The sequence below is a fragment of the Cyprinodon tularosa genome, unplaced genomic scaffold (assembly GCF_016077235.1).
Source record: "Cyprinodon tularosa strain WSP-4 unplaced genomic scaffold, ASM1607723v1 ctg29, whole genome shotgun sequence".
Lineage (NCBI taxonomy): Eukaryota > Metazoa > Chordata > Actinopteri > Cyprinodontiformes > Cyprinodontidae > Cyprinodon > Cyprinodon tularosa.
Genome location: NW_024038996.1, coordinates 1,990,837 through 2,018,166, shown reverse-complemented (window position 1 = coordinate 2,018,166; position 27,330 = coordinate 1,990,837). Strand labels below are relative to the sequence as shown.

The 27,330-nt window shown below is 37.0% G+C and overlaps 1 protein-coding gene across 1 annotated transcript in view; it reads left to right on the top strand.

Moving 5' to 3' along the window:
• LOC119787175 (piezo-type mechanosensitive ion channel component 2) overlaps positions 1–27,330 on the top strand; it is a 165,613-nt gene that overhangs the window by 40,800 nt on the left and 97,483 nt on the right. Inside the window, exons 4-6 of the mRNA XM_038290831.1 lie at positions 8,682–8,724; positions 17,667–17,829; positions 26,072–26,348. Of these exons, the coding sequence (XP_038146759.1) occupies positions 8,682–8,724; positions 17,667–17,829; positions 26,072–26,348 (483 nt within the window). The remainder of the gene's footprint in view (positions 1–8,681; positions 8,725–17,666; positions 17,830–26,071; positions 26,349–27,330) is intronic.

Here is a 27,330-nt window from a genome sequence, read left to right as displayed (position 1 = left end):
GACTGAAAGTCTCTCAATCTCTTTCAGAAGTCTCCATGCTGAGCTCAGTTCGTTTTACACAATATTCCCCCTGTCATGCTACGGATCAGACTGTACCTCATTTTACCTCTGGCATTCCTGTAGCATGAAGTCACACTCAGAATGGGGGGTTTCCTCCCACACCTGAAGGTTTAGAGTTGGCAGGGAGAAATTACGTGTTGCAGATGTTTGGAGCTGGAAAACTTTTAAACAGACTAGGATTTGCTTGTCGTCACTGGATTTTATTTAAACATTTGAATGGAGTAGTTTGACTGTGGTATTTAAAACAACACAGAAAAAAAAACCTTATCTTTATCTGTGGAGCTTTCTGTGTTTCATCTTGGCTGTTTTAGCTTTTGATGACATTTTATTTTCCACAACTGTGCTTTTTGACCCAACACACTCTGTTTCTTATAGTGTATGGGCTTAAGTAGCTCTAACTAATTTTGTTCCAACACCAGGTGATTTTTCCGAACCTTGCAGGTTATTCTTACTTTCTTCTCTTTTTTTACTGCAAAAAGTCAAATGTTATCATATAGAACGTAAAGGCTACTTTCCAAAATTGTAAAGACTAATTTCTGAAACACACAGGTTACTTTCTGGAACTTAAAGGCAATGTTTCTGTAACACATGCGTTTGTTTCTGGAGCTAAGGGGTTATATTCTAAAACTGAAATTAGAGATGTCCCGATCCAGGTTTTTGCACTTCCGATCCGATACCGATACTGGCCGATACCAGCCTATCGGAGCATGTATTTAAGTTTAAGTTAAAGTATTTAGCCTTAGTTGTAAGACTCATGTTGAAAAGGGTTTTAGTACTCTTGATAACATCTAGCCAGCTGAATTAGGTGAGATTGAATAAAACACAATGATTGGTAACAACAAACTTACCTGTTTATTGAGAGATAAACACAAACTGGACAAAATTATGAATAGCAATCTAATATTGCACAGTGAACAGTAAAACCGTAAACGGTTAAAGGTGCAAGTATTACTGTAAGTTTTAATAAAAATGCAAAACAGACAAGAGTGGAAAGTATTCTATTAACTTAGAATCAGGACTTTACTCTTGAAAAAAGACACTGCTTAAAAAAAAAATCAGTGCAAATAATAGTGAACTATTACACAAAAATGCCTTATACTCCCCAATCTACTCCACACCTAGTCTCCATCTACACATCTTGCAGGATAAAATAATCCCACACGGCTGACATTTTCCCCGCTATCTTCCAATTCACCTGTTTTAATAGTTAGGCCGGGACACAGACCCAAAAAGACCTGTGGGTGTGTTGAAGGTGTTCTGGAAAATGCGGACCGGATTCGGGGAAAACTGGTGCAAAATATTGGAATGGATCGTTTCAATCGGCGAAACTGGAAAATACGGACCAGATTTTTTTTTTAAAACTGGATCGGCAGCAGTGGCGGCTGGTGAAAAATATTTTTGGTGGGGCTGATTATAGCCTAGTGTATGTCTCCAACTAACCCGGAATAAGAATTCAAATAAACAATTGGACAATACATACAATTTAACAGTAATGATTTAATTTACTATATAATAACAGTAACAGTGATGATTTGGGTCACTGTGACGGGGTTCTTTGGCCTCCAAGAATCCAGTCTCAGTCGGGTTACCGGTGTTGGTGATTTATTGAGCTCAAAAACTCAAAACAGGGTGCAAAAGAAACTAAACATATACAAGATACTCTGGGCCTCAGCCTCCCTCCAGTTACCAGCAATGTAACAAAGAAACAGAAAACAAAAATTGCCGCTTTTCTTCCCACAGCCCTCATTAAATAGTTTAAGCCCCTCACCTCAGGCTCTCTTATTTCTGATTTCTTCTCATTAATCAGTTTTGTCCATATATTACCTCCACAAACAATTGATGTACAAAAACAAATAATTTTTACAACTTAATTCTTTTACACAATTCTTTTACACAATTCTTTTTTCATTGACTTATTCAATTACACCAAACTGGGTTTGAACCCAGCAAAGACGCAGCCAGACTGAAGATGACAAGTCCCCGCATAAACACGTACACACCCACACCCCCCACATACCCACACACACACACACACACACACACGGCTAACCCCACTGAAATATTAAGTGTGCACCCTCAATACGCCAGCAGGTAACCAGGAACAGCTTGTGTGTTTTAAGTTAATAGAGCTACTGATCTCAGCGCGAGTGTATTGGTCCTCACAAACACAGTATAACAGGAATGTGTGTGTGGCGCGCAAAGTTAGAGAGGTTGTTTTAAGCGACGAGGTGGATTCGTCACAGTCACAATAACCATGACATGAAATGTTCATATCATACAACAGGGATGTTCTGGCAAACGGGTAGATAAATAAGGATCTCACCGAATTTGGTGGAAGCTGCATCTCGCTCGTTACATTCGCCATCTTCCCTCTAATTGTCTGCACCTGCGCTTGGGTTCAGAAGAGAAGCCTGTAAAAGCGCAGTATTTTCAGCGCCCCAATACCATAAAGTTCCGAGACGCTGATTGGCCATTAAATTCACCTAGCAATAGTACATGATTGACAGATTCTCTGCAAATGTGGGTCAGTCTGATCACAGCCCCCAGAACAGAGACGGTAGGAGTCTGTCTGTGGAAATCCACAAATTAATGACAGTAGATAGGGAAATGTAGTTTATATAATTTGTTTTGCTTATAGTTACACAGTCTAGAGAGTAAAACTGACATTTATGAGTTAATTTCTAAAAATATATTTTACGTTTCTCTCTTCTTATCAGGCCGCCACTGATCGGCAGTCTGGATTGGCATTTTTACATGCTTTGCCGATACGCATTTTTTTTGCCAATATCGGCGTCCGATCCGATACGTGGATCGATACGTGGATCGGATCGGGACAAGCCTAACTGAAATACTAGTTTATAAAACACATCAAATACACTGAAGTTTACAGGATACTTTCCTAAACTCCAGTTAATAGTTTTCAGCTTAAATCTCTTTCCTTTTCTTTATCTCACTGCTTTATGGATCTTAGAGGTTACTTTACTGGACCTGAAGATTAAGAGCCTGTTTTTTTAGATATCAAAACCCATTTTCAGGAACTCTCTGGTTACAGTACTTACAGTCTACCTGCGTTATTATTAACATTTTACTTTATATAAGTTACTGTGTCTATATGATTCCATATAGACACAGAATTCCATTCTTTGATAACAGTTGGCCACAGTAAGCTGAAAACTACATGAAATTCTGCAGAGTTTGCAGAGTTTCTATTCAATGCTTTGTAGTTTTCACAGCAAAAAAGAACTGTGGTAAAATTAAATTCAACGGGAAGAGATTGCAAAGGAAACTGGGAAGTTGTTGGTGTGGTAATTTGAACTGTTGCTCCTTATTTCCCCTGGGAAAGGATGTGAATGTCTCCATTATGTCTGTAGACTATCTTACTTTTGCTAAAGGTGCCAGAAGTATGTACAAAAAGCTTTCCCTCTCTTGATTTAATTTTTAGTGCTGGTCATTAGTGATCAGTCCATATGTCTTCCTTCACTAAGCTTTTATCAATGGGAGTACTTGTGTGGAGGTGGACAGATAACTCTTAGCTCAGCTTGACTCTGGGTGAAGTGCTTGATGTCAGGGATGAGTCATGAAGCCTCCTCCCTTCACATTTTGAAAAAAATTCAAAGAGTCTCCAAAAAATATCTGGGGTTTCTTAAAGAAAAAAGTTAAAAAGCTAAAATATTATAACTTTCAACCATTCTGATGGTTGAATAACTTAAACAGTTTGATTAAACAACCAAATGCATACATGTTGTTGTATGTTTATAATTATTCATTCAATAATTGAGGAGAAAAGTGGTTTTTGAATTGAGAAGCTAGTTTATTTTGTCAATATGTGGTTTTTGATTGTAATGTAATTATTTGTGATTAATTAATTACCAACTAATTAACTCAATTAAATATTGAATTGCGTCCGACTAGTAAAAAATAATCCATAATCCCTGACTCTAGCTTTCTAAATCTGGCAGAAAACTGACAATGAACACGTATTCTTCTTTGCTTTGACATCAGTGTTTATGTGATTTTGGATCGAGGAACTATTGTGATTCTGACACAGGTATTACTTTCTATTTCCAAACAGCTGAGGAGGGAAATTAGGTGTATTTGACAATAAAACTGCCTGTCTAGTGTTTTCTTATCAGTTTGCAGAGCCTTAGTCTGAGCAGGGTTTGTCATGCATAATGTCAGGTAACATACTCTAGTTAAAGTTTGTATAGACTTTCAGTATGGTACATTAAAGCAATGCATTGTAATTCAGTATCTTTCCATTTAAATACTTTATGACATCCTAAACAGTACTGCATTGCAATAAAGCTGTGCAGCTGTGTGTTCTGATTGGAGAAAAGCACTTTAATATGTGTCTTTTTTGTTTTTGTGGTTAAACTTTAGTTTTGTCCTTCTGCTCTGTCCATCAGGAACTTGCAAACTAAGCTGTTATCTGTATTGTTTCAATTCTTTGAAGCTATCGAGCGATCCATGATGAACTTTTTCTGTTCCCTCTGAAAGTGGACTTCTTACTTTTGCTAAAGGTGCCAGAAGTATGTACAAAAAGCTTGATTTAATTTTTAGTGCTGGTCATTAGTGATAAGTCCATATGTCTTCCTTCACTAAGCTTTTATCAATGGGAGTACTTGTGTGGAGGTGGACAGATAACTCTTAGCTCAGCTTGACTCTGGGTGAAGTGCTTGATGTCAGGGATGAGTCATGAAGCCTCCTCCCTTCACAGATGTTTCTGCCCTTTTAAATTTCACAACAAGCCATTTGTCGCCCACCCACTGACCGCTCTAGTCCCCCTTGAGCAACCGAAGTCCCAATTTCTTCAGATTGTGACCAATCTTTGGAAAAAAACAAAACTAAATAGACTAAAAACTCCCAACTTTAGCAAAGCATAAAATTCATAAACTAAACATCTGCAATATGTAAAAGTTGAAAGTTACAGGAGTTTGAGCTTTGCATTTGACCCTACTGAATTTGTGCAAACAGCATTGAGGAATATTGTATACATGTTTAGGAGAATGACAAACCAACAGCAGTGGGCAGCTATAGTTAAAGCACCCAGAGCAGTTTGGATGTTCAGTTTTGCTTAAGAACGCCTCCTATGATCTTTTTTTTTTTTTTTTTTTTTTTTTTCACAATGGAACTGTTTTTGGATTTATTCATTTGTATTTTTGCTCCGTTTTAGTTTTTTTGTGTGTATTTCTATGGCTTTTTGGTTGTTTTTAGAGCTGCAACAATCGATTATTTTGCAAATCGATTAATCTGTTGATTATTTTTACAATTAATCAATTAATAATTGCAGAGTCAAAGGTTCTTAAAGAAGACTTTTAAAGAAATTAAACCAGGTGAAACAAAAAATTTTCATCTTGAAGTAAATTACTGAACGATTTTTTTAAATTATTGATTAACAACAATAAATCCGATTAATTGTTTCAGCCATAGTTGTTTTATAATCTGAGGTTGATTTTATTCATGTGTTACTTCTGTCTGTTTGCATGTTGTGTCTGCCAACCTTGTTTCTACTCCAGTGTTGCATCTGGTCTTGATTACTAATCATCCATCCCTAGTTAACAGTTATAGCTAGTGAGGTGCCCACCAAGGCGCCAGTACTATGAATTGAGTCATGTCAACAAACACATGTTGTTCTAATACTGAATAAGTATGCATCTATCACAAAACCTGTATATCACCCTTATTAATGATGTGCTTTATTTTTAGAATAGGAGTCAAATAAAGCCAAAGAAATTTCACAATGTTATGATGCATAGAATATGTTCTCTTCCTCTAGCAGTGTGGGAACTGTGCATTATAGTGCTGACATGTGGGAAATGCTGTTGGTTGTTTTTAGCCACTCAAGTTGCCTGATTGTTATATATTTTATCAGAGTTTGTTGATTTATGGCCACTGAATCCTAAATGGTTTGTGAATCCCCATCCCACCCCAAAAGAAATGCATACAAAATATGTAAAATCATTATTCTTTCATTAGAAAAAGATATAGGCGAGTCGCCTATATCTTTATATATCTTTATAGAGCTACTGATGAAAACATTTTGACACATTTATTTCCGTATTTAAAAATAGGGTAAATAGGTAACATAAGAATAGCTAAAATACTCTAAGATCCTATAAACAAAGCTAAAATGAAATGAAAGGAAAGTATGATAAAGGCTTTCTTTTACAATAACACCAAACACTGTAGATTTCACCCATGTTTTCAATTACTTAACATTGATGTTCCAAAAATGGAAAAATGGAATTCATATAAAAAGACTTGGCACATACAATATTAATAAAATGCTAGAATTTAAGATCTTTGCCTACAGAAACTTTTATAAATACACATTGATGTTATTGTAAGAAGGTATGCAAAATAGGCCAATGAAATGATACATATGTCATAACGTTTTTGTGTATTTGTACAGTTAATATTATTAAAATGATCTGAATTAGGCATGGCAAAATTTAACATACTACTTCCTTTCAATCTGCATGTATCATTGTTTGTACCATATATGAAAAACTAGGGCTGCTGGTATTTTAAGCATTCCTTTTAAGTGATTAACTAGAATTATTTTAACATGTTAAAAAAATTAACGAAATGAATTGCATTTTAGTCCCAAGCGGGAAAACAACTGGTTTCTTGTACACTGTTAAATACGACACATAAGCTGCATCACAGGCGTTTGCCCACCAGGGATATTCAAACTTAAAAACGAGAAGCCTCAGTGGTAATTGTTTCAACTGCACTAAATGCTCGTCATTGAATAGTAATTGTTTAGCTCCTAAAGGCAATGCTCTATACAAAGCTGAACTGAATTGGTCTGTCAGTATTAGAAATGGAACCTTATCTTCTCTTTACAGGTAAGATGGCAGGCCTTGTTGTTATAATGGTATAGGGCTATGATTAATGTTCATGAACAGCTCATATTTCTAAATAGTGTTTTTATTAAAAAAAATTCAAAGAGTCTCCAAAAAATATCTGGGGTTTCTTAAAGAAAAAAGTTTGATTAAACAACCAAATGCATACATGTTGTTGTATGTTTATAATTATTCATTCAATAATTGAGGAGAAAAGTGATTTTTTAATTGAAAAGCTAGTTTATTTTGTCAATATATGGTTTTTGATTGTAATGTAATTATTTGCGATTAATTAATTACCATCTAATTAACTCAATTAAATATTGAATTGCGTCCGACTAGTAAAAAATAATCCATAATCCCTGACTTTAGCTTCTAAATCTGGCAGAAAACTGACAATGAACACTTATTCTTCTTTGCTTTGACATCAGTGTTTATGTGATTTTGGATCGAGGAACTATTGTGATTCTGACACAGGTATTACTTTCTATTTCCAAACAGCTGAGGAGGGAAATTAGGTGTATTTGACAATAAAACTGCCTGTCTAGTGTTTTCTTATCAGTTTGCAGAGCCTTAGTCTGAGCAGGGTTTGTCATGCATAATGTCAGGTAACATACTCTATTTAAAGATTGTATAGACTTTCAGTATGGTACATTAAAGCAATGCATTGTTATTCAGTATCTTTCCATTTAAATACTTTACGACATCCTAAACAGTACTGCATTGCAATAAAGCTGTGCAGCTGTGTGTTCTGATTGGAGAAAAGCGCATTAATATGTGTCTTTTTTGTTTTTGTGGTTAAACCTTAGTTTTGTCCTTCTGCTCTGTCCATCAGGAACTTGCAAACTAAGCTGTTATCTGTATTGTTTCAATTCTTTGAAGCTATCGAGCGATCCATGATGAACTTTTTCTGTCCCCTCTGAAAGTGGACTTCTTTTACAGTTGTTAACTTTACAATCGGCCCCTAAAAAAGTAGCAGTAGCTTCCACTCCTGTAAAACAGCAGATAAACTCAGTGAGATGAAGTGCTTTGTCTGTAATATCTTTCTAAGACTATTTAACACCTGAATTGTCCTCTCTACACATTGTAAACCCAAAACCTCACTTCAGTAAAGTTAAGCACCTAATAATTCATCCACTGAACCAACAATGCATTATTTTTCCTATGCCTGTGAAAAGAAGCACCAAAAATATTAAAATCAGCAATAAATTGAACACCCTGGATTCTTAAAGAAGTGTTGAGCATTAATGCTGCATAAAGGCCCTTTATTGTGTCAGAACTCCCTTAATTATTTGCTGCATAGAAACAGTGAGGTATCTGAAACATTCTTTAGACATTTGTATCATATCCTGAAATCACAGTTACTGAAAATTTATTGGCTGCACACCTATGATTCAACTCTCTTGTTTCAGCACATCTAAAGGTGTTTGGTGGATTGTGCTGTGGTGATCGTTGAGGCAACTGGAGTAGATTCAACCAACTGTAATGTTTCACAAAGTATATCAAATTTACTTGTTATAGCTATGGGCAGTAACAGTGTTCAAGTAGTTTTTGTACCAAGGGTCAAAGACCACATGGCTCCTTCAAGGTTCGATGTGTTACATGTTCAGAGAAGGCCCACTGTTTTGCACTCTGAATGCTGATTTTAATGCATTTTTTTTTTTGAAAATTAATTTGTCACTTGTACCGTCTGTAAAATAACTGTTGTTGCAATTGTCTTTTTCATTGGAACTGATATATTTACATTGAATCATTTCTTATTATTTGTCATAGGTTCTTCATGGGAGAGATCCATACGACAGATTGGCTTTGAAAGGTAAGACATTAACATTTAACACCACAAAAATAAGATAGAAATGTAATTTATTGTCCCATGGAGGGAAAATCCAGGTGTGTTAGCAGCAAAGCAAATAGTCAAATGAAAGCTTACAAGCTTACACAAGATGAGATGGAAAAAAGATAAAATATTTTACGCAAAAGTCTGCTAAGATTGTGTGAATGCTTTTTTTCTTCTTCTTCTAATATTTGAGAGCATACTTTGTTATTTTGGATGTAGATATTTTGCATTATTTGATATTTTTAATGTGAGGTTGCAAATGGTAGTAAAATCTGAGCATGTAAACAAACCCTTCTAAATGTACAGGCTTTGGTTATCTATGGGCTGCTTCTTAGGGATTTTATGTCCTATGTTCTTATAAAAGGCACACATATTTTTTTCATTTAATGATCCAAAACAAGTGATTTTCATAGCAGTCTGGTAATACTTACTTCAAATTAAGCTACATGAAAATGCTGCTTTTTTCCCAATATCCTTACATAAGTTACTTGTGAACAGGCAATAATTGCGAGGGTGCACCTCCTATAAAGCTAAGGATTTCTATGTATCGTTTTGGCTAAATTCAGCCAGAAAGTAGACTTTACAAGCTGAACTGTGGATTGAATTTATTTTTATTGAGAACACACTTAATAATCCAAGTTAACATAAACTATACAGCTGCCATCTTTTTAAAAAGGCTACACAAGGTATTGTAAACATAGCTGCCTCCCAATAACATTAACCACCCCTTTTTGCACGTAGCCACAATGGCTTATCTTCTCACTACCTCCTAACCTGTTCCTTTGTGGATTCCTAATAAATTTAAAGCCCAGTTAACCCCTAACACTGAACTGAAGGGTCTGTAGTTTAAGGCTTTTGTTTGCGTCTGCATTAGCACGTCGAGAATCAAGAATCCACCTTTCGTATTCCATTTTCAGAGTTTTTTAAAGTGTTTAACAGAGAGGTTAGCACCTCGACGTCGGAGTACACAGAGTGAAGCGAAAAGACTACAACTGTGTAAACAGGCCCCATTTCCGTTTCCGGTGGCAGCGGAATATTGACTATTCCTACAGAACTCAATGGGATTTACAAAATGCTAAATAAAACACTACAGGAACGTTTTTTCTTTACGAAACTTTTTTTGGAACGTCATTGAACAGCGCTGACGACTCGGTGAGTAGCATATTTTAAAAAAAGAACGTTTAAGGTTGTTTTAAGGACATTATCGGACATGCTCTATGCTAGCCATTCTAAAGCAGCCAGGGGGTGATTCTAAATGAGCCAAAAAGCAGAGACAGGAGCAATTGTCAAACTTTTGGTGTCCATCATTCGATTTCATCCTGGACACTACAGAAAATGGGCTTAAAGTGTAAAAAACCGAACTTCTCCTTTAAGGGCTATTCTCAACTCTGCATTTACATCCTACACAAAACTGTCCATTCATCACCTGTGTATAATTGTAGCAGTAGTTGTATTAGTGTTTTTGATGTTTGGATGTTATTTGTCAGATACACAGGTCTCTTCGCTATTAGAATTGAATCTATATCAATTTTAGAAGAAATCGATCCTACATGATGGAAATAATGTCTTTTCTAGTTTACATCAAAGTTTTAGTGTGAGCTTAACATGCTTAAAGAGTGGGAGTGGCGGTCTAGTGGTTAGGCCTTGGGCTTGCACTCCCACAGACTGCCACTCTTGGGTCTCTGAGCAAAGACACTTAACCCCTGATTGCTCTCTGGGCATGGGTTAAATGCAGGAAGTTAATTTCTCCATTGTGAGATCAATAAAGTTGAATTTATTTCAATTTTTTTATTTCACATAATTTATGGGTTCTCTCTGCTACTTTAAATGATCAGGTATGTAAATTAAAAGCTCAGTGTGTTATAACAATATTTTTTTCCCTACAATATTTTCTTTAATGTTAAAACAAATTACTTTGTTCAAGCTGTTTTCAGTGTCAACTACTTATCAGAGTTGCAAAATACATTGAACTGTCATAACTGGCAGTTTTTCTATGAATCTGTCTGCAGCCTGAGGCTCTGCTGATGTTTTCTAGTTCCCACACATAATAAGCGGAGGAAAGTAGGAGTCATTAAAGTTGCCGCCTCAGTGTTGTGCGGCTCTGATGGTTTCCATCTCTTTCATCCGTGTGAGGATGTGCTAAGCTTCTCAACAATAAAACGCATGGAAACAGTCGTCCTTGATTAGATTAAAATCTCCAACAGCAGCCAAATGCCCAAACAGTTTTTTGTTCCGAGTGTGCATTTTCCATCATGACGATTAGCACTCTGTTTTCAACTTTAACAATCCTTATTTCCACTCTAGGCCAGCGTGAGATTGGTTTTGTTTGAAATGACCAGTTGCTTTATAACTGCAGCCAAATCCTCTCTGCTGCTCCAGAGTTACCAGTATATTTTATTGGGAACTGTTTAATTACACTTGGAGCTCAGCGTGAAATGTAAAGAAAAACACTTTGGTGGCCAAACACAGGATGCAATTTGATTGCAATAAAACTGAAATAGAAATTAGTTTGGCTGATTAAAAAGAGAGCGTTCTAAAGGTTCGGAAACCTGTAAGCCATTTCAAGGACAGTTTTTATTTGCTGTAATTGCCCATGCAATCATGACACCTTGTAAAATGTGTCCTCAGGCAGTATAAAAACATCACAGTGGATAATATGAATCTGATATTATGGTAGCTGTCATGGCAACATTGTGCAGATAGTGTTTGGCCTCTCGTCTGAATAATTCTCTTGATGTTTAGTTAGGAAGGAGGAGATAAATCTAACAACAATGCTGACAAAAATCTTAAAAGTTATCTTTTTTTTATTGAATCAAAAGCCCAATGAGTTTCTGGCCATTGGAGCTAACCTGTGATATATATTTCTTTAGTTAGTAAAAAATATTTTTGATCTAAGTTGATTTGAAAAAAACAACCAAATAAACTTTCTCATGAGTTGTTTTTGTTTTATGGAATTTCAGTCAACAGCAATAAGTTTAAAAGCAGCAAGCCCAACTTTATTACACAGGGTGGTACTCCATATAAAATGTAAAGCACTCAGCACAGCACACATTGAAAGAACAATTAAGTAGCGGAAAACTCCAGATTCCCGTGTATTCTGTGGTGTTTTCTGAGTGATATAATTGCTACTTTCATATTTGTTCCCATGAGAGAACAGCCTGTGTGAGCTATCTGTTTTTAGGGTTCAGTTAAGGTGGGGCTTTGTTGCAGTTTGTTGCAGCATCTAACATTCTTCTTTCAAAGACTGCCCCGTCCTCCACCTCCATCTTTTCTGTTAACTCTGTTTACGCTTCATATAAATTTTGTTCCAGACAATGCTTTCTGCCACAGTGAGTGTTTTTTTCATATGAAAAAACAAACATTTTATGTTTATTCTGACCCCTTGCTAGGAACAATTTAAACTGGACTTATTAGGTTGCTTTGGCCAGTTTTCCAATAAAGGGTAGATTTCATGAATGCACCACAATTTTTCAGGAAACTGCTTCTTCCGGATCCTTTAAACCAGCGGTCCTCAACCACCGGGCCGCGGACCGGTACCGGTCCGTCGGTCATTTGGTACTAGGGATGGGCGATATGGACAAAAAAATTTATCACGATAATTTCTAGGTTTTACTACGATAACGATAAGTGATGATAAAAAACAAAACAAAAACACAATATCAGCCTAATGTATCAAACCAATCAAACAAGCCTGAAATATGAGAACAAATGTCACATTTATTTAAAGCTACAGTGTGTAATAATTACAGGGATATACAGTCAGAAATGTAATATATTATACATAACTATGTTATTTATCATCATCTATGAGCTCAGCCTCTTAACCTTAAAGGAGAAGTTCGGTTTTTTACACTTTAAGCCCATTTTCTGTAGTGTCCAGGATGAAATCGAATGATCGACACCAAAAGTTTGACAATTGCTCCTGTCTCTGCTTTTTGGCTCATTTAGAATCAACCCCTGGCTGCTTTAGAATGGCTTCCATAGAGCATGTCCGATAATCTCCTTAAAACAACCTTAAACGTTCTTTTTTTAAAATATGCTACTCACCGGGTCGTCAGCGCTGTTCAATGACGTTCCAAAAAAAGTTTCGTAAAGAAAAAACGTTCCTGTAGTGTTTTATTTAGCATTTTGTAAATCCCATTGAGTTCTGTAGGAATAGTCAATATTCCGCTGCCACCGGAAACGGAAATGGGGCCTGTTTACACAGTTGTAGTCTTTTCGCTTCACTCTGTGTACTCCGACGGCGAGGTGCTAACGTCTCTGTTAAACACTTTAAAAAACTCTGAAAATGGAATACGAAAGGTGGATTCTTGATTCTCGACGTCGGAGTACACAGAGTGAAGCGAAAAGAGGTTTTTGAAGTCGAGGCTTCTGCATCGCAGCGCATCTTCTGACTAGCATCATATTCCGGTTTGTGTTTGAGGTGGTGAAATAAATTGGTAGTGTTGCTGTCCTTTGTCGTCACAGGTTGTCTGCAAACTTTGCATATTACGACTTTCTGCTCCGTATCAGACTTTTTAAATCCAAACCAGTTCCAGATAACGGAGCTGGAGCCTCTTTTAGGAACCAGGTCTTGGGGCACGTCTCCTCCACCTTCCGCCATGCTTGTTGTTTGCAAATGGCTCGCACGTGAGTTGGACTGCAGGTGTGCCACGCGCAGTACAGTATACGTCACCGGTGGGAGTTAATCGTTTTTATCGCGAGATGACAAATTGTTACAATGAGGAATTTCTTTGACGATATATCGCACACGATAACATATCGCCCATCCCTATTTGGTAGAGGGCCGCACAGAAGTGTATATATATATATATATTAGTGCTGTCAATCGATTAAATTTTTTAATCGCGATTAATCGCATCAATGCCTGAGTTAACTCGCGATTAATCGCATTTTAATCGCACATTCTTTTCCTGATTGAAAATCATTTAAATACTCTCGATGACATACAAAAAAATACATACAGGCTAGGTTTGTGCCAATGTTCTTTTTTTTAAATGAAAACAGGTCACAGATACTGATTTATGCCATAGAAACATATGGCAAGAAGATGGGGAGGCATGTAGCAAAAAATAACAAATATGTAGCCAAAAAAAAGGCCCTGAAAACAGGCTGATGTAAAAGACAGTCTTTACAGTTAATACAGTCTTTTGAACAAAGACAAGCATTTTACCCTACTGCTATAAAATGTAGTACAGTTAACATTAGATGTTAATTAACCAAGATAATAATGAACAATTTTCAATCAATACATCAAAATCAATAGACCGACATCACTAGATGGAGGTAGTCTATACTCTAGAAAGTTACTTTTCAGCCTCTTAACAAAAATAAGAACACACACACCCACTCACCCACACACAGACACACCCACCCACACACACAAACACACACACGATACTGACCTGTGGCGTACACAGACAGCAAGAGTGCCGTAGCAGATTCCATTTCACCTCAGTAATCAGTTTTCTCAGCGTATTTCAGGTTGCTACTAGTTACCAGACACTCAACTTGTTTGTTGGTGTTGGGGCTTAAAGAAAAGGCACTAGCGCTACCCAGTGTATGAGCGTCTTTTTTCCTTGAGGAGCTCCGCTCTCGAAGCCTATGAGAAATGCATACACTGGGGGAAAATAGCCCCGCCTTCCCGCAGGCTGCAGCGGGATGTACTTGGAAAATTGTACCATAAAACCACATAGCGTTAATCTCACGTTAAAAAAATTATCGCCGTTAAAATGGCCTTGCGTTAACGCGTTAATAACGCGATAATTTTGACAGCACTAATATATATATATATATATATATATATATATATATATATATTAGTGCTGTCAATCGATTAAATTTTTTAATCGCGATTAATCGCATCAATGCCTGAGTTAACTCGCGATTAATCGCATTTTAATCGCACATTTTTTTCCTGATTGAAAATCATTTAAATACTCTCGATGACATACAAAAAAATACATACAGGCTAGGTTTGTGCCAATGTTCTTTTTTTAAAATGAAAACAGGTCACAGATACTGATTTATGCCATAGAAACATATGGCAAGAAGATGGGGAGGCATGTAGCAAAAAATAACAAATATGTAGGCAAAAAAAAGGCCCTGAAAACAGGCTGATGTAAAAGACAGTCTTTACAGTTAATACAGTCTTTTGAACAAAGACAAGCATTTTACCCTACCGCTATAAAATGCAGTAGAGTTAACATTAGATGTTAATTAACCAAGGTAATAATGAACAATTTTCAATCAATACATCAAAATCAATAGACCGACATTACTAGATGAAGGTAGTCTATGCTCTAGAAAGTTACTTTTCAGCCTCTTAACAAAAATGAGAACACACACACACCCACTCACCCACACACAGACACACCCACCCACACACACACACACGCGATACTGACCTGTTGCGTACACAGACGGCAAGAGGGCTGCTACGAGATTCCATTTCACCTCAGTAATCAGTTTTCTCAGCGTATTTCAGGTTGCTACTAGTTACCAGACACTCAACTTGTTTGTTGGTGGTGGGGCTTAAAGAAAAGGCACTAGCGTCACCCAGTGTATGAGCGTCTTTTTCCCTTGAGGAGCTCCGCTCTAGAAGCCTATGAGAAATGCATAGACTGGGGGAAAATAGCCCCGCCTTCCCGCAGGCTGCAGCGGGATGTACTTGGAAAAATTGTACCATAAAACCACATAGCGTTAATCTCACGTTAAAAAAATTATCGCCGTTAAAATGGCCTCGCGTTAACGCGTTAATAACGCGATAATTTTGACAGCACTAATATATATATATATATATATATATATATATATATATATATATATATATATATATAATCCGAGTCTGAGTGATGTTTTATTTTTTAAAATATAAAAAAATTGCGGTATTGTCTCCCAATTACATCAGTCGGTGCATCTGTGCCTCTTGACACAGGTTGATTCAGTTCAAGACTCATCCTGTCTATAACATCCTATCTTTGTGAAGCGGGATTTTCTGCGGTTACAGCGACCAAAACAAAGCTACGGAGGAGACTGGACATCAGGAGCACACTTCGTGTGTCATTGTCTCCGATTATGCCTAGATGCACCCCCACCAAACATCAGCATTTTTATCGAAAAGGTAGAAAAAACTTTTAAGCAGAAGCTATAATGCTGCGTTCACACCGGGGGCAGCTGGCGCGACAGAAGCAGCGAGTTTACATGCAAAGTCAATGGTTGACGCGCGTCAAGGCGCAGCAAAAGGTCCCGCGGCGCGTTTTGAGCAGCAGGCGCAGCGCGTCTGAGCAGCTGAAGCAGCGTGTCGGGCGCGTTTTGGCATCTGACGCACGTGACGCGCCGCAAACGCGTTGCTGCTCGAGATGGAAAAATTGAATTCTTGCTGCTCGACGCGCCGCGTCAACCAATCAGAGAAGCTGATCTGGGAGCTGGCTGGGAGAGAGACACAGCGCTGATGACACAGACCGCTCTGATTACTCCTCTTAAACAGTTTATTAACGCATAATTAACTTAAAATATATACATCTGCCGGCAGAATATGTTGGCTTTTATTATTCTGGTGCCTGCAGATCGGATTATTTAGATGAAAAACACCTACCAGCCGCCGTGGTAAACCACGAGGAGGCGACCCGTCCAGAGGCTACTGTTGAAGGGATTCCTTCTGTCGGCGCACCGTCGGTATGTGGGGGTCTGAGCGGCTCCGACAGAAATAACATTGGGAGACAGGATTGTAATCTGGATGAACTGACGGCACTGATTAAGTTTTCAGGTGGATTTTCTCACTTAAAAACATATTAAAACTACTTTATTCCCACTGATCACAGCAAATATAGCTGCAAGGCAGAGAAAGGATAGTGAAGCTCCGCCCAACGCGCGTCAGAGCCACTTTTGCACCGCGCAGCCAGAGCAGCAAAGCTGCTTCAGCCGCGCGTCAGAACTCACTGGTACAAGCAGCAAAAATGAAGCAGCAGACGCGATTTTGCTGCTTTTGCTGCGTCCGGTCTGAACGTAGCATAATACATTTGAAGAACTTCTTAGAGAGCAAACCGTGCATAAGAAAGAATATTCCACAGCACAAAATCTAGGAGTAAAGATTAGGGAGATTAAAGACCTGCAGCAGAGTTTATTGCAAACTCAACAAGAAAACACAAGCTTGAAGGAAGCTCATGCTCAGTTAAATAAGGCCTAAGAGGATCAGTGTCAGAAGAGTTTGGCAGATCTGAAGGATCAGTTGAAAATCGCTTTAACAAAAAGCTATAACAAAATGAAGAAAATATGAAGCAGGAACTTGCAAAGAAGTTGCAAAAAACTTCTACTGAAGCTCCACCTCCTTTTTGAACTCAGAAGAGTTCGCAAGGCCTCATCAATGCTGTATCAGAGGTCCAGGCAAACCACTAAGAAGAGCTAGAGAAACTGCACTGCGGCATCGCTGGCAAGAGAAACCTGCCCTGCAGGAGGAAGAGTTAACAGAGAAACACTCACTCAGCCTTCAGGAGAAAGCTCAGGAACTAAGGGAAACATCTCAGCAACTCACCGCTTGGTTCTACACATTTTTGGGGCCCCTGAATTGATGTTTGTTGAATTGCGCTGTGTTGTCCCATAACTTATCTCCCAGGCTGGACATCATTTTTTAAGCGCGTTAATACTAAGATTCCCAGCACCCAGAAGGATTAAAAGGTGTTCGATAGTCACTATATTATGAACACTTTACATTTGTATTTTTTTAAAGATACAGCTAGAACATATAACTTTCCATCCACTTTACAATGACCTACAGTACTGTGTTATTTTGGTCTATTTTATAAATGGAAGTTTGTGGTTGTTATGGTGGTTTTATCCTGGAATACAATGTCATCACTTCTTTCAAGAAACATGCATCTGCCTTTTCTTAGCGAGTTTCCTTTATTTCCTCTGTGTCCTAGTGTTATTGGCGCAGATGCAGGGAACGGCATCCGAGTGTTTATCCCTGACATCGGCATGTTCATGGTCGGCCTGGCCATCTGGCTGCTGTGTCGCAGTCTGGTCCAGAAGAGGCCGCCTGAGGAAATGGGCCAGTACAACGCAGACTTCGATGCAGAGGAACAAGTAGGTTTCAACTATGCAGAACTGTTGGTGTCCTGAAGTTACATAAAGATACATAACATTTTTGTTATTTTATGATAAACCTACTAAAGCACCATGCAGGGGTTCATGTTTGTGGCTTAATGGATCCTGTAATTCTCTTAACTCTCCACCTGGTGTTAGTGAGGATAGAGGCTTAAGCTATAGAATATTTGCAGTACAAAGAGAACATTTATTGTTCTAAAACAACAAAACCCAGGGTTATGATCCATTGTAATGAGCTGAAATATGTATTGGGAAAAAAAGATGTTCACTCAAGAAGTTCATTCAAAGGGAACTTCTTCCACTGTGCTTAGCAGTAATTGCTGCTTAGTACCATTTAGGAAGCATGCACCTGTATGCTTTGGTCTTCATTAAATTGGTAGCCATGTTGACTATCCTGGGCGCATGTAAAGACTACATCCAAGCCCTCCAGTGTCAGATCTACAACACTCCAAGTTATCAGTTGCTGCTAATGACCTCATCCTGCTGCTCCTCTGGTTGTAACAAAATTATTGTCTCCAAGTAACTGAAACAAATAACCCAGGATTTCTCTGACACAAAGCAAAAACAACAAAGGGGTACATGAAAATATTTAAATTCTTAGATAGTAAAACAACATAGGGCTGGGATCTGTTTTGCTTTCTGAAAAATTAAACAAGCTTTTATCAACCAAAAACTAAGTTTTTCTTATATGTTTATAATCTTGAGCTGTGACCCACATCCAAACCAAGCACAGGAACAGACTGGATGTAGAGAACAGCCTGTTATGTGCTGTTTTTCACACTGAGCTATCAGAGCTCATCAAAACAGCTCAGGTGTCTTGATGAAAACAAAGTAAAATTAATTAAGTTAGTCTGACTATAATTTTTTTTCTACATTTTGTTTCCAATTCATCAAGTTTAAATGTGATTATCAGGCAGTTACTCAGAGGAGGTCTGGTTTTATAAATACAGATTTATAATATGATTTTATTTTGATTCCTTACTAACTTTCAGGCAAGAAATTTATGTTTTTTTATTTGAGATGGAAAACATAAAATTATAAAAATTAAGTGCTCAAATTTTGGATGGATGGATGGATGGATGGATGGATGGATGGATGGATGGATGGATGGATGGATGGATGGATGGATGGATGGATGGATGGATGGATGGATGGATGGATGGATAGATAGATAGATTTGCCTGCCCAATAGCAAAGATAAAATCATATTAAATAGGATAAAAAACTCAAAATGTGATCAAATAATAATAATAAAAACCTTCAAGAGACAGTAAACAGTCTAATGGCTGTTGGGACAAAATCTTCTATATCTCTCCATTCTACTTCTCACAGAGATCAGTCTTGAAATAGTTTTCATCTCAGTAATTGTACGTCCCACTTTTGGACAATCATCAGTACTTTTGACTGAGAGGGGTACTCATGGTAAGGCTAAATGTCTGAAGGAGTACACAAGTCAAAAAAGGTTGGGAAACACTGCTGTACTTGCTTGTAAATCGGACTCCAGGCTAGGAGCAAGCTCACACACAAAATACACATAAAGGCTGGCTGCTAGGATACTCGAAGAGGACATGTTTATTTCAGGCTTCAGTTTAGATGCAAAATGTCTGACATGCTCAAACCACACTCACCTCCATTTGTTAATGCTCTGATAAGCTAAGGAAAATAATATTTCATCAGAGCAACAGTAAAACTGATGGTGTAGTTGAAGAGACCTTTATTTTATCTAAGGAAATATGAAGATTTTCAGGAAACAACCCTGATCAGACCTGATATCTGTGTGGGGTAGGATGGATGGTAGCAACAGCAGGTAAGCTTGGAGAGCTTTGAGTCTGTAGGACAAAACATACTTCTATTATAATAATGGTATCGTAGCAATGGTGAGTGACTGCAGCTCCTTTAGTTGTGATAAAGCTCCACATGACAGTTACCTGCCTATTTGGCTCTGTGATTACATTACCTGATGCTGTTCTTCAGTTTTTGCACACATCTTGTGAAAGCAATAAGAAAGTGTCTGAGGTTAGGCTTTAAAGTAGTGCTGGGCGATAATTCAATAACGATATATATCGATCGATAGACGTGTGGCGCAATAGAAAAAAAGAGGGTCGATAAAAGTTCGATAAAAAAGAAATGCAGTTTTCCTTCCTTCTCATTGTAGCCTAGCATGTAGGTTTATGCTAGTCACTGCTTCCTCCCAACCAATCACAATCGCGGACCCAGGCACGCCGTCACCAAGCGCCGCCCTCTCAAACCACAACACAGAGCACTTGAAGCTGTGCAGCAAGGAGAGGTGGAGGAAATTGTTTCAAAGAAAGGTTTTTGTAGTTCGGCAGTCTGGCAGTATTTCGGTCATGGCAAGTCGGACCAAAAACAAACCACAGTCATCTAGAAAATGTGTCGGGAACCAGTGAAAACCAGTCTGATAACGCAACCAACTTTTTTTTTATCATCTCAGCCGCTCACAGCCGCAGGAGTACGAGCTGTGTAGGCCCCGACACGGCTCTCCTCCGAGGAATCTTCGGGAAAAATATATATATATTTTCTGGGCAGTTTCCCACGTACTTCTAACAATTGAGAGAAAAATGCTGAGGGGCCAGAAACTTTGAAGTAATAACTCAGGTTAAAGCAGGAAACGGGGGCGGCGGTGGGGGGGCATTTATTTATTTGTTATATTTATTTTGGTCACCTTTCTGGTCACTTTAGTTTATTCTTTGTCAGTATTTAATAACATAACTCAGGTCTCTTAAGTTATTTATCTTTAAAACAATTCTTTTATGGTTAAAAAAGTTGGTTAAATAAAGATTTAATTCGAAGTCTGTGTTTGTGTTTTTTATTAAAATTAAATCATTTAGCAATATTATAAAAAGTCCAGGCAGAGCTGCACATAAAATATGGTTTCAAATCTTTTCAATAATTATCGATATCGATCAATATGCATTTTTTTTTATCGATAAGCTTTTTTTCTATATCGCCCAGCCCTACTTTAAAGCACCTAGTACGCAAAGCTGGAGTCTGTCCAAGATGAACATTTTAAGCAAGCTGACTACAGCAAGGAAGATATTCGTAGAATCTCACTTCCAAAGATCCCACTGTCCTTTTAAACAGAGCAAACCATTAATGGTTTATGAGACTTTTTACTTTGACATTTACAGGAATCAGAGATCATTTTTCTTACTTTAAACTCAACATCAAGGAGAGACCTAAAGCAACCACATGTTGAAATAATTGCTCACCCTAAGTCGTAAAACAATATCATTGATGGCTGAAATGACAGTTTTCTGCAGTAAAGTCCTGCTTATGTATTTTCCCAAACTGGAGAAGAGAAGTTTCTGGATTATGTTCCTAGGGTGTAAAAGAGTTAGATTTTAAATTTTAATAAAATCAGAGCCTTATAACTAGTTTGCTTTCAGCCTCTGTCATTACCAAGAGAGAAAACTGCAGTGTGAAGACATTTGTACACAGGCTCTCCATCTGGAAATCGCTGTATAAATGCAGAGATTCAATTCCACAAAACCTACTTGATGACCAAAAGATAAAAACCGTGCTCCCATAAACATGAAGAGGTTTGAGTTAACTCTCTACAAACAATGTTGTTGATCATAAAATTTTGATGTAAACATCTTGACACGAATAGATTCGGGGCTAAAACGCTGTGGGAGTAAATTGTCAGTCTGGAGGTTCACATAAACTTTAAACCTCCTTTTTCAAATTTAATATAACACTTCAGTGGTTTTTGCTTTGGTGCTCAGATTTGAAACTGATGCAGATTTTCTTGAATCCACACATGTTCACCATATACCCCTAGTGCTATTAGGCTAAATGTGACTTATTAAGTTGAAGATAAAACACATGGCATAGTCAATCAAAAATAAAAGACTTTAGACCTCACATTTAGTGATGCACTAAAGACTGGAGACTGAGACTGCTGGTCTAAGACTCCATCGTTAGTGACAACTTTTACATCTTGCTGTGATGAGTGAAGGAAGCTGGTTATGCACAAAATGTTGGCTAAAGACTGCGGCTGTTATACTTTGAAAAGTTGTCTTGAGTATAAAGTGAAGTTTTAAGATTATACGATGTTAATTGATCATTATTTTTTGTTAATATTATTAGCCGACCCTTCCTAATAATAAGCACCTGAAAAAGTATATTGGGCGTGCTTTGGTGGCGCAGTGGTTAGTGCTTAAGACCCAAGTATGGAGGCCTTAGTCCCAGCCACTAGTGCGGTAAAATCTCATAAAAAAAAAAAAGAGGAATATATTACATTTCTTAAAAACAGGTCCAACACTGTCTCGCTGCTAAGCTTGTTACAACTTTACAAGGAGACACTGAAAAAAATTGAAATATCAAAACTTTAACACTGATTATTTTTATTTGCTATACTTTATGTTGTTCAGTATGCTGCAATGTTTACCATAAATTTGAACATCTTTGTAACGTATAACAGACAGTGAAGGCTTTGAATATGGATTTAGATGCAAAGAAAACCCTCTACATTTTATTAAAATGCGACGAGAGAGCTGATTTTAATTACTATTTGGTTAACAATAACTTTTACTTAATTTTTTTGAATAATATACTCTAGAAATGAACAGGACGGTGCATTCAGTTTTAAATGGTTAAAAGATAACTGTTGATAAATAAAAAAAAAAGTGAATGTTAAACATTACAGTGGTAATTTAGGCCTAAAAATAAATGGTACAAATTACCTACTGAGATTCAGGTTTAGAGGTGATCCATATGGTTTGAATTTGATGAGTTGTTTGTTTAATCAGTTAAAGAATTGGGACTTAGATTTGGGAAAAAAAAATGTTAAGCATCACTGTTACATACATTTTTTGTTTTTAACCATCAATCGATTTCAACATTTTATTTATTAATAATTGTAACAGTCAAAGGTCGGCAGTTCCAGTAGTCCGATGTAAGCCCTTTTATCCCTTCTAAAATCTTTTTTTTTTATGTGTTGAGATAATTTTAAAAGACCTACAATGTAAGAGGCAATCTGTTTTTTCAGAGAAATCCTCAGAAAAAATAAAACAAAGATCATTAGATAATATAAATCATTACTGGGTAGAAGCCTCACAATTAAGGTTAAGCAAAGTGGATTATGTGCCTCTCCACTCATCCTCCACACTCTGGGATGTTTGATTTATGAATAAAATGCAAAATATACTTTGGTTTGAAAAGAGGACTCAAAACAATAGAGCTTAAGTCCTTTTCTTCTAAATTCAGGCCTTTCCCTTTTGTATCTAGATAAGGGGAGAGGCCAAACACAATAAATAGGAGAGTTTTTGCTCCTGCCCTGGATACATATTTATCTATTTTGGCACTTAAACCATTGATTCCAGCTGAGGCGAACCCTTAAGCAGCATTGCCTCCTCTTGAGGCTGTGATTTTACCTTTGCTTATAGATTACTCCTGTGAGCCTTCGGAAGTTTTCTGAGCACCTGCTGGAGGGAATATATAACCATTGTGGGAAGGGATCCTGACATCTTGCTGTAAAGAAATATGTCTGGGCTCCCTTAAACCACCTAATTTTAATAAAACCAAGTCTCAGATAAAAAAAAACAAACAAAAAAAACAAAATTGAGTTTTTTACCTTCAGGTTGCTTTCATTCAGTTCTAAAATATCAATAACCATTTTAAGCTTAAATGTATAGATGGTGTCAGGAAGTGTCTGCTGGAATTACTGTGAAGTTAGCGGTCTTCCCATTTGATATGTTTTATTAAATAAAATGTGTTTAGATAAAATCATATTAATTGGTTTTACTAATAACTGAAACATCTGAAATTCAAATACAATTGATAAAAGGCATTTAAACAGGCAGGTTTGCCAAAGTGCTCTACATAGCATGATAAATAAATAGAAAATGAAGACAAGATATCCAACAGCAATAAAAAACATTTATAATATAGAACAAACTGGTAAAAAAAGTGCTATAAAAGTTATGTGTTTTAAAAGTATTTTAGAAAAAGAAACAGAAAAGATAAATCTTATCTATTCATCTAGTCTTTGTGACAACTAAAAGCAGCTGCTCAGTTGATCTAAGGAAATATAAAGCCAGAGTAGATCTGGGTGTTAAAGAGGAATGAAGCAGATGAAGTAACTAACAATGATGACACACTGTAAAATCAGGAAGGTTAATGCAACTCAGTGTGTTAAATTTAACGCTTTTTTAAATCTAAAGTGTTAATATTTCAACCTCAAAATATTGTGTTAAATATTTCACAGTGTTGTTTGATGACACCACATAAGTGCATTTTGAACTTGATATAACGTTATTCCTCTTCAACATAGGTGTTAATTGGAAATTAAGATGACTCTCCACAAAAGAATCATACAATTCCAATAATGTGTTAACATTAATTATTTAAAAGTTAAAAGTACAATTTCAGTTAAGTATATCAATTCCAGGGACTCCAAAGCTCTACACACATTAATTCACGTACTGATAGAATAGAGTAGTAAATCCTTTTATTGTCCCACAATGTGAAAATTGTGGTGTTTACAGCAGCAAAGGTTATAGTAGAAGTGGTCACACAATGTGGTTAGACACTCTTTATCTGGATGATAAAAAAATCAATAACAGCTGTGGACATTTTAATGGATATGTGAAAAATAGCAGCAACTCCAGAGATGTGCAAAAAAAAATGCTATTGCTAAGCTACATTATGGCCACTATATCACAGAGAGAAGTCACTATGGTACAAGATTCGAGTCGGCAAATGTGGAACTGTTTGTAGACACTGGGAAGGCTACTGAAATTTGACATGAAAAACTCACTCTTTCCAAGTTACAAATCCTCTTAATGCTCATTAATAGATTTAACTGGTCTATACTACATAAGGTGTGAACTTCAAGACTGGATGCTCTAATCAACTCCAGCCGGAGTGTCTGTAACTCAATTAGAGGTGTTTACATTATCCTAGCTTGACATACAACTCTCACAGAGTTTTTTTTAACACTACCAGTGTTTGAACTCAAAACTGTATTACTCACCAGCTGGAATGACTTACAAAAAAAAGGAGCAAATGAAGAAGGTAAGATGGATTCATGTCTCTTTGCAAGTAAGAATATTTGAGATTAAATCATGGGTTTGTCTCTCTGACTAGTACGTCAATTAAAGAGGCTTAAGGTTTTCTACTTGCCATAAGTTGAGGAAACTTTGGTGCTAAACAAGGCTGATCTGTTTATCTGGTGTAAAATCGGAATCCATAATTACTCCAAAATGTGTTCAATCCACTGTTTTCCTTTCATTGAAGCTCACACTATTTTGTGTAAACAAATTTTTTTCTGATTATATCCCAATGTACTGAAATGCACTGGTGTCATTATGGTGATTTATTCTCCAGAGAAAGTGATAGGCTACTTTTCCATCTAATATTGTATAGCCCCATAATTTATTTAATCGATTAATCCATTTTACTATGATTGGCTATGGCTTTTTCTACTTAAAAGCTACAACAGGGGTTATTTCGCCACCATGTTTATTCACTTTTATATAAAGCTCTTCTGGTCTACTAACAGTCAAAACATGCACCATTTGAGGCTTTATGTGCACAAAGAAAAACTGCTTGGTTGATAATGTCTAATCATTATTTTAATGCTCCATTCAACTGATAGCTAAAGCCAGGAGGAAAGCAGTCTGTTTTCACCGCTCTGGATGAGCCTCGAAATCAAGAATTGAGTATAACTTTTGTGTGAGAGTTGATGGCTTAGAAAGCAGCCTCCCATCATGTCTGGCAAGCCTCTGCCATCACTTTTCATGACTCAGTCTTAATTAAGTCCACATTTATCCGCTCTGTGTGCTCCGACTGGCACAGATGGCATTTCTCTCCTTCTGTCTCATGCTGGGAAAAACACCAGGGAAGTTTATCTCTACAGGCTTTTGTGGTTTATGTTTTGACTAAAACTGAATTTATATTACCTGTTTCATTTGTCTGTCGGGTTCTTTATGTATTGAATTTACCAGCTGGTGTTTGCCTTATGCAGACACTATAGAAGACTAGAAACACTTTATTCAAATACCACAGCCAAGGAAAAACAAAACAGGCCAAAACACTGCTTTGCTTGTTGTTTCTTGCTTGACAGATTTATGCTCGAATCCGCTAAAATAAACTCAGATGATACTCACAGATTTTTATTCTATCATTACCTGTATAAAACAGTTTTCAGCACCATGGAGAGCTCTGATTTCTAACTCTTTTGTTATTTACCTGTAAGGAGGACGAGGAGAAGCCGAGTCCATATGATGACGATGTCCTGCTGGAGGACGACCTGGAGGCAGGTTATGAGGCAGGGGAGGATGAGGAGAACGAGGAGCTTTTTGATGAAGATGAGGAGGATGAAGAGGAGGAGGAGGAGGAAGAGGCAAAAGAAAGTACTAAGATGAAGATCCTGCGAATGGTGGCAGAAGTGGCTTCAAAAGTGAAGGAGATCATTGGGAATCTGATCACCACTGCAGGGAAAGTGGTGGTCACCATCCTGCTGGGCATGACAGGTGAAATTTTCTCTCTTCCTACCTGAACTCCTGGATTTATGGCAAGGATTTCCCAGCAACACTAATACATAACATTTTATTGTGAAACATAATTGAAAATATTAAACCTTTACTGGGACATTGGTTCGGTTTCATCAGACCAACTCTATTACTGGAATAACCAGAATGTTACACAGAGTAGTATAAAGTACACAGTCCATTTAACAACATGGACAGTATAACTGAGCATTTTAACAGCCTTAAGCCTCAGTAGTTTTTTTCTTTTTGTAGCCAATAAGTTTGGTCTTATCTCTTCTTTTAGTTTTGTTTCAAACCAAACTTTGGATAAAACAGAATATGGTGGATCCGATGAGTTTGTGACATTTTTAGAAGAAAACAGAGACTCCATCTAATAAGGTACACTTTCTTTATCAATCAAATGGAAGGCAAATCAGGAAAGAAGCACAAAAACTAAAAAGAAACTATAACCTGGCTGTTTTAGCATTCAGTCTGTTTTGCTTGTAGACTTCTCATCTTAACCTTGCAATATTTTCTCATGCTGCCTTGCAGACCTCTTATCCACAACCCTTTTCAAATGGTCTGATTTGATTTAGTCTTGGACTCTGTCTAACCTATTCAAAAACATTGAAATTTATCCAGCTGAAGTCATTCTCTTCATGTTGATATGCTAAGATGTTTAAAATAAAAAGCTCAGAGGAGTAATTTATAATTAAATAAAAACGAAACTACTTTTGCCATCAATAAAAGCAGGGAAATGGCACGTCAGGCCATTGCTGAAAGATTATACACATATTGTTACCTTTTTCATCATACACACTATATCAAGAGACCTATTCAAATTAATTGCTTCAATCAATTTCAACAACAAATTTAAACTAGAGTTAGCCTTCATCTTTTGATAAAAATGTTGTTTGATTGTATTAAAAATTAAACATCTTCAAACTAGGGTTTTAGAGTGAGGTGCCAGGTGTTTTTATGTTTT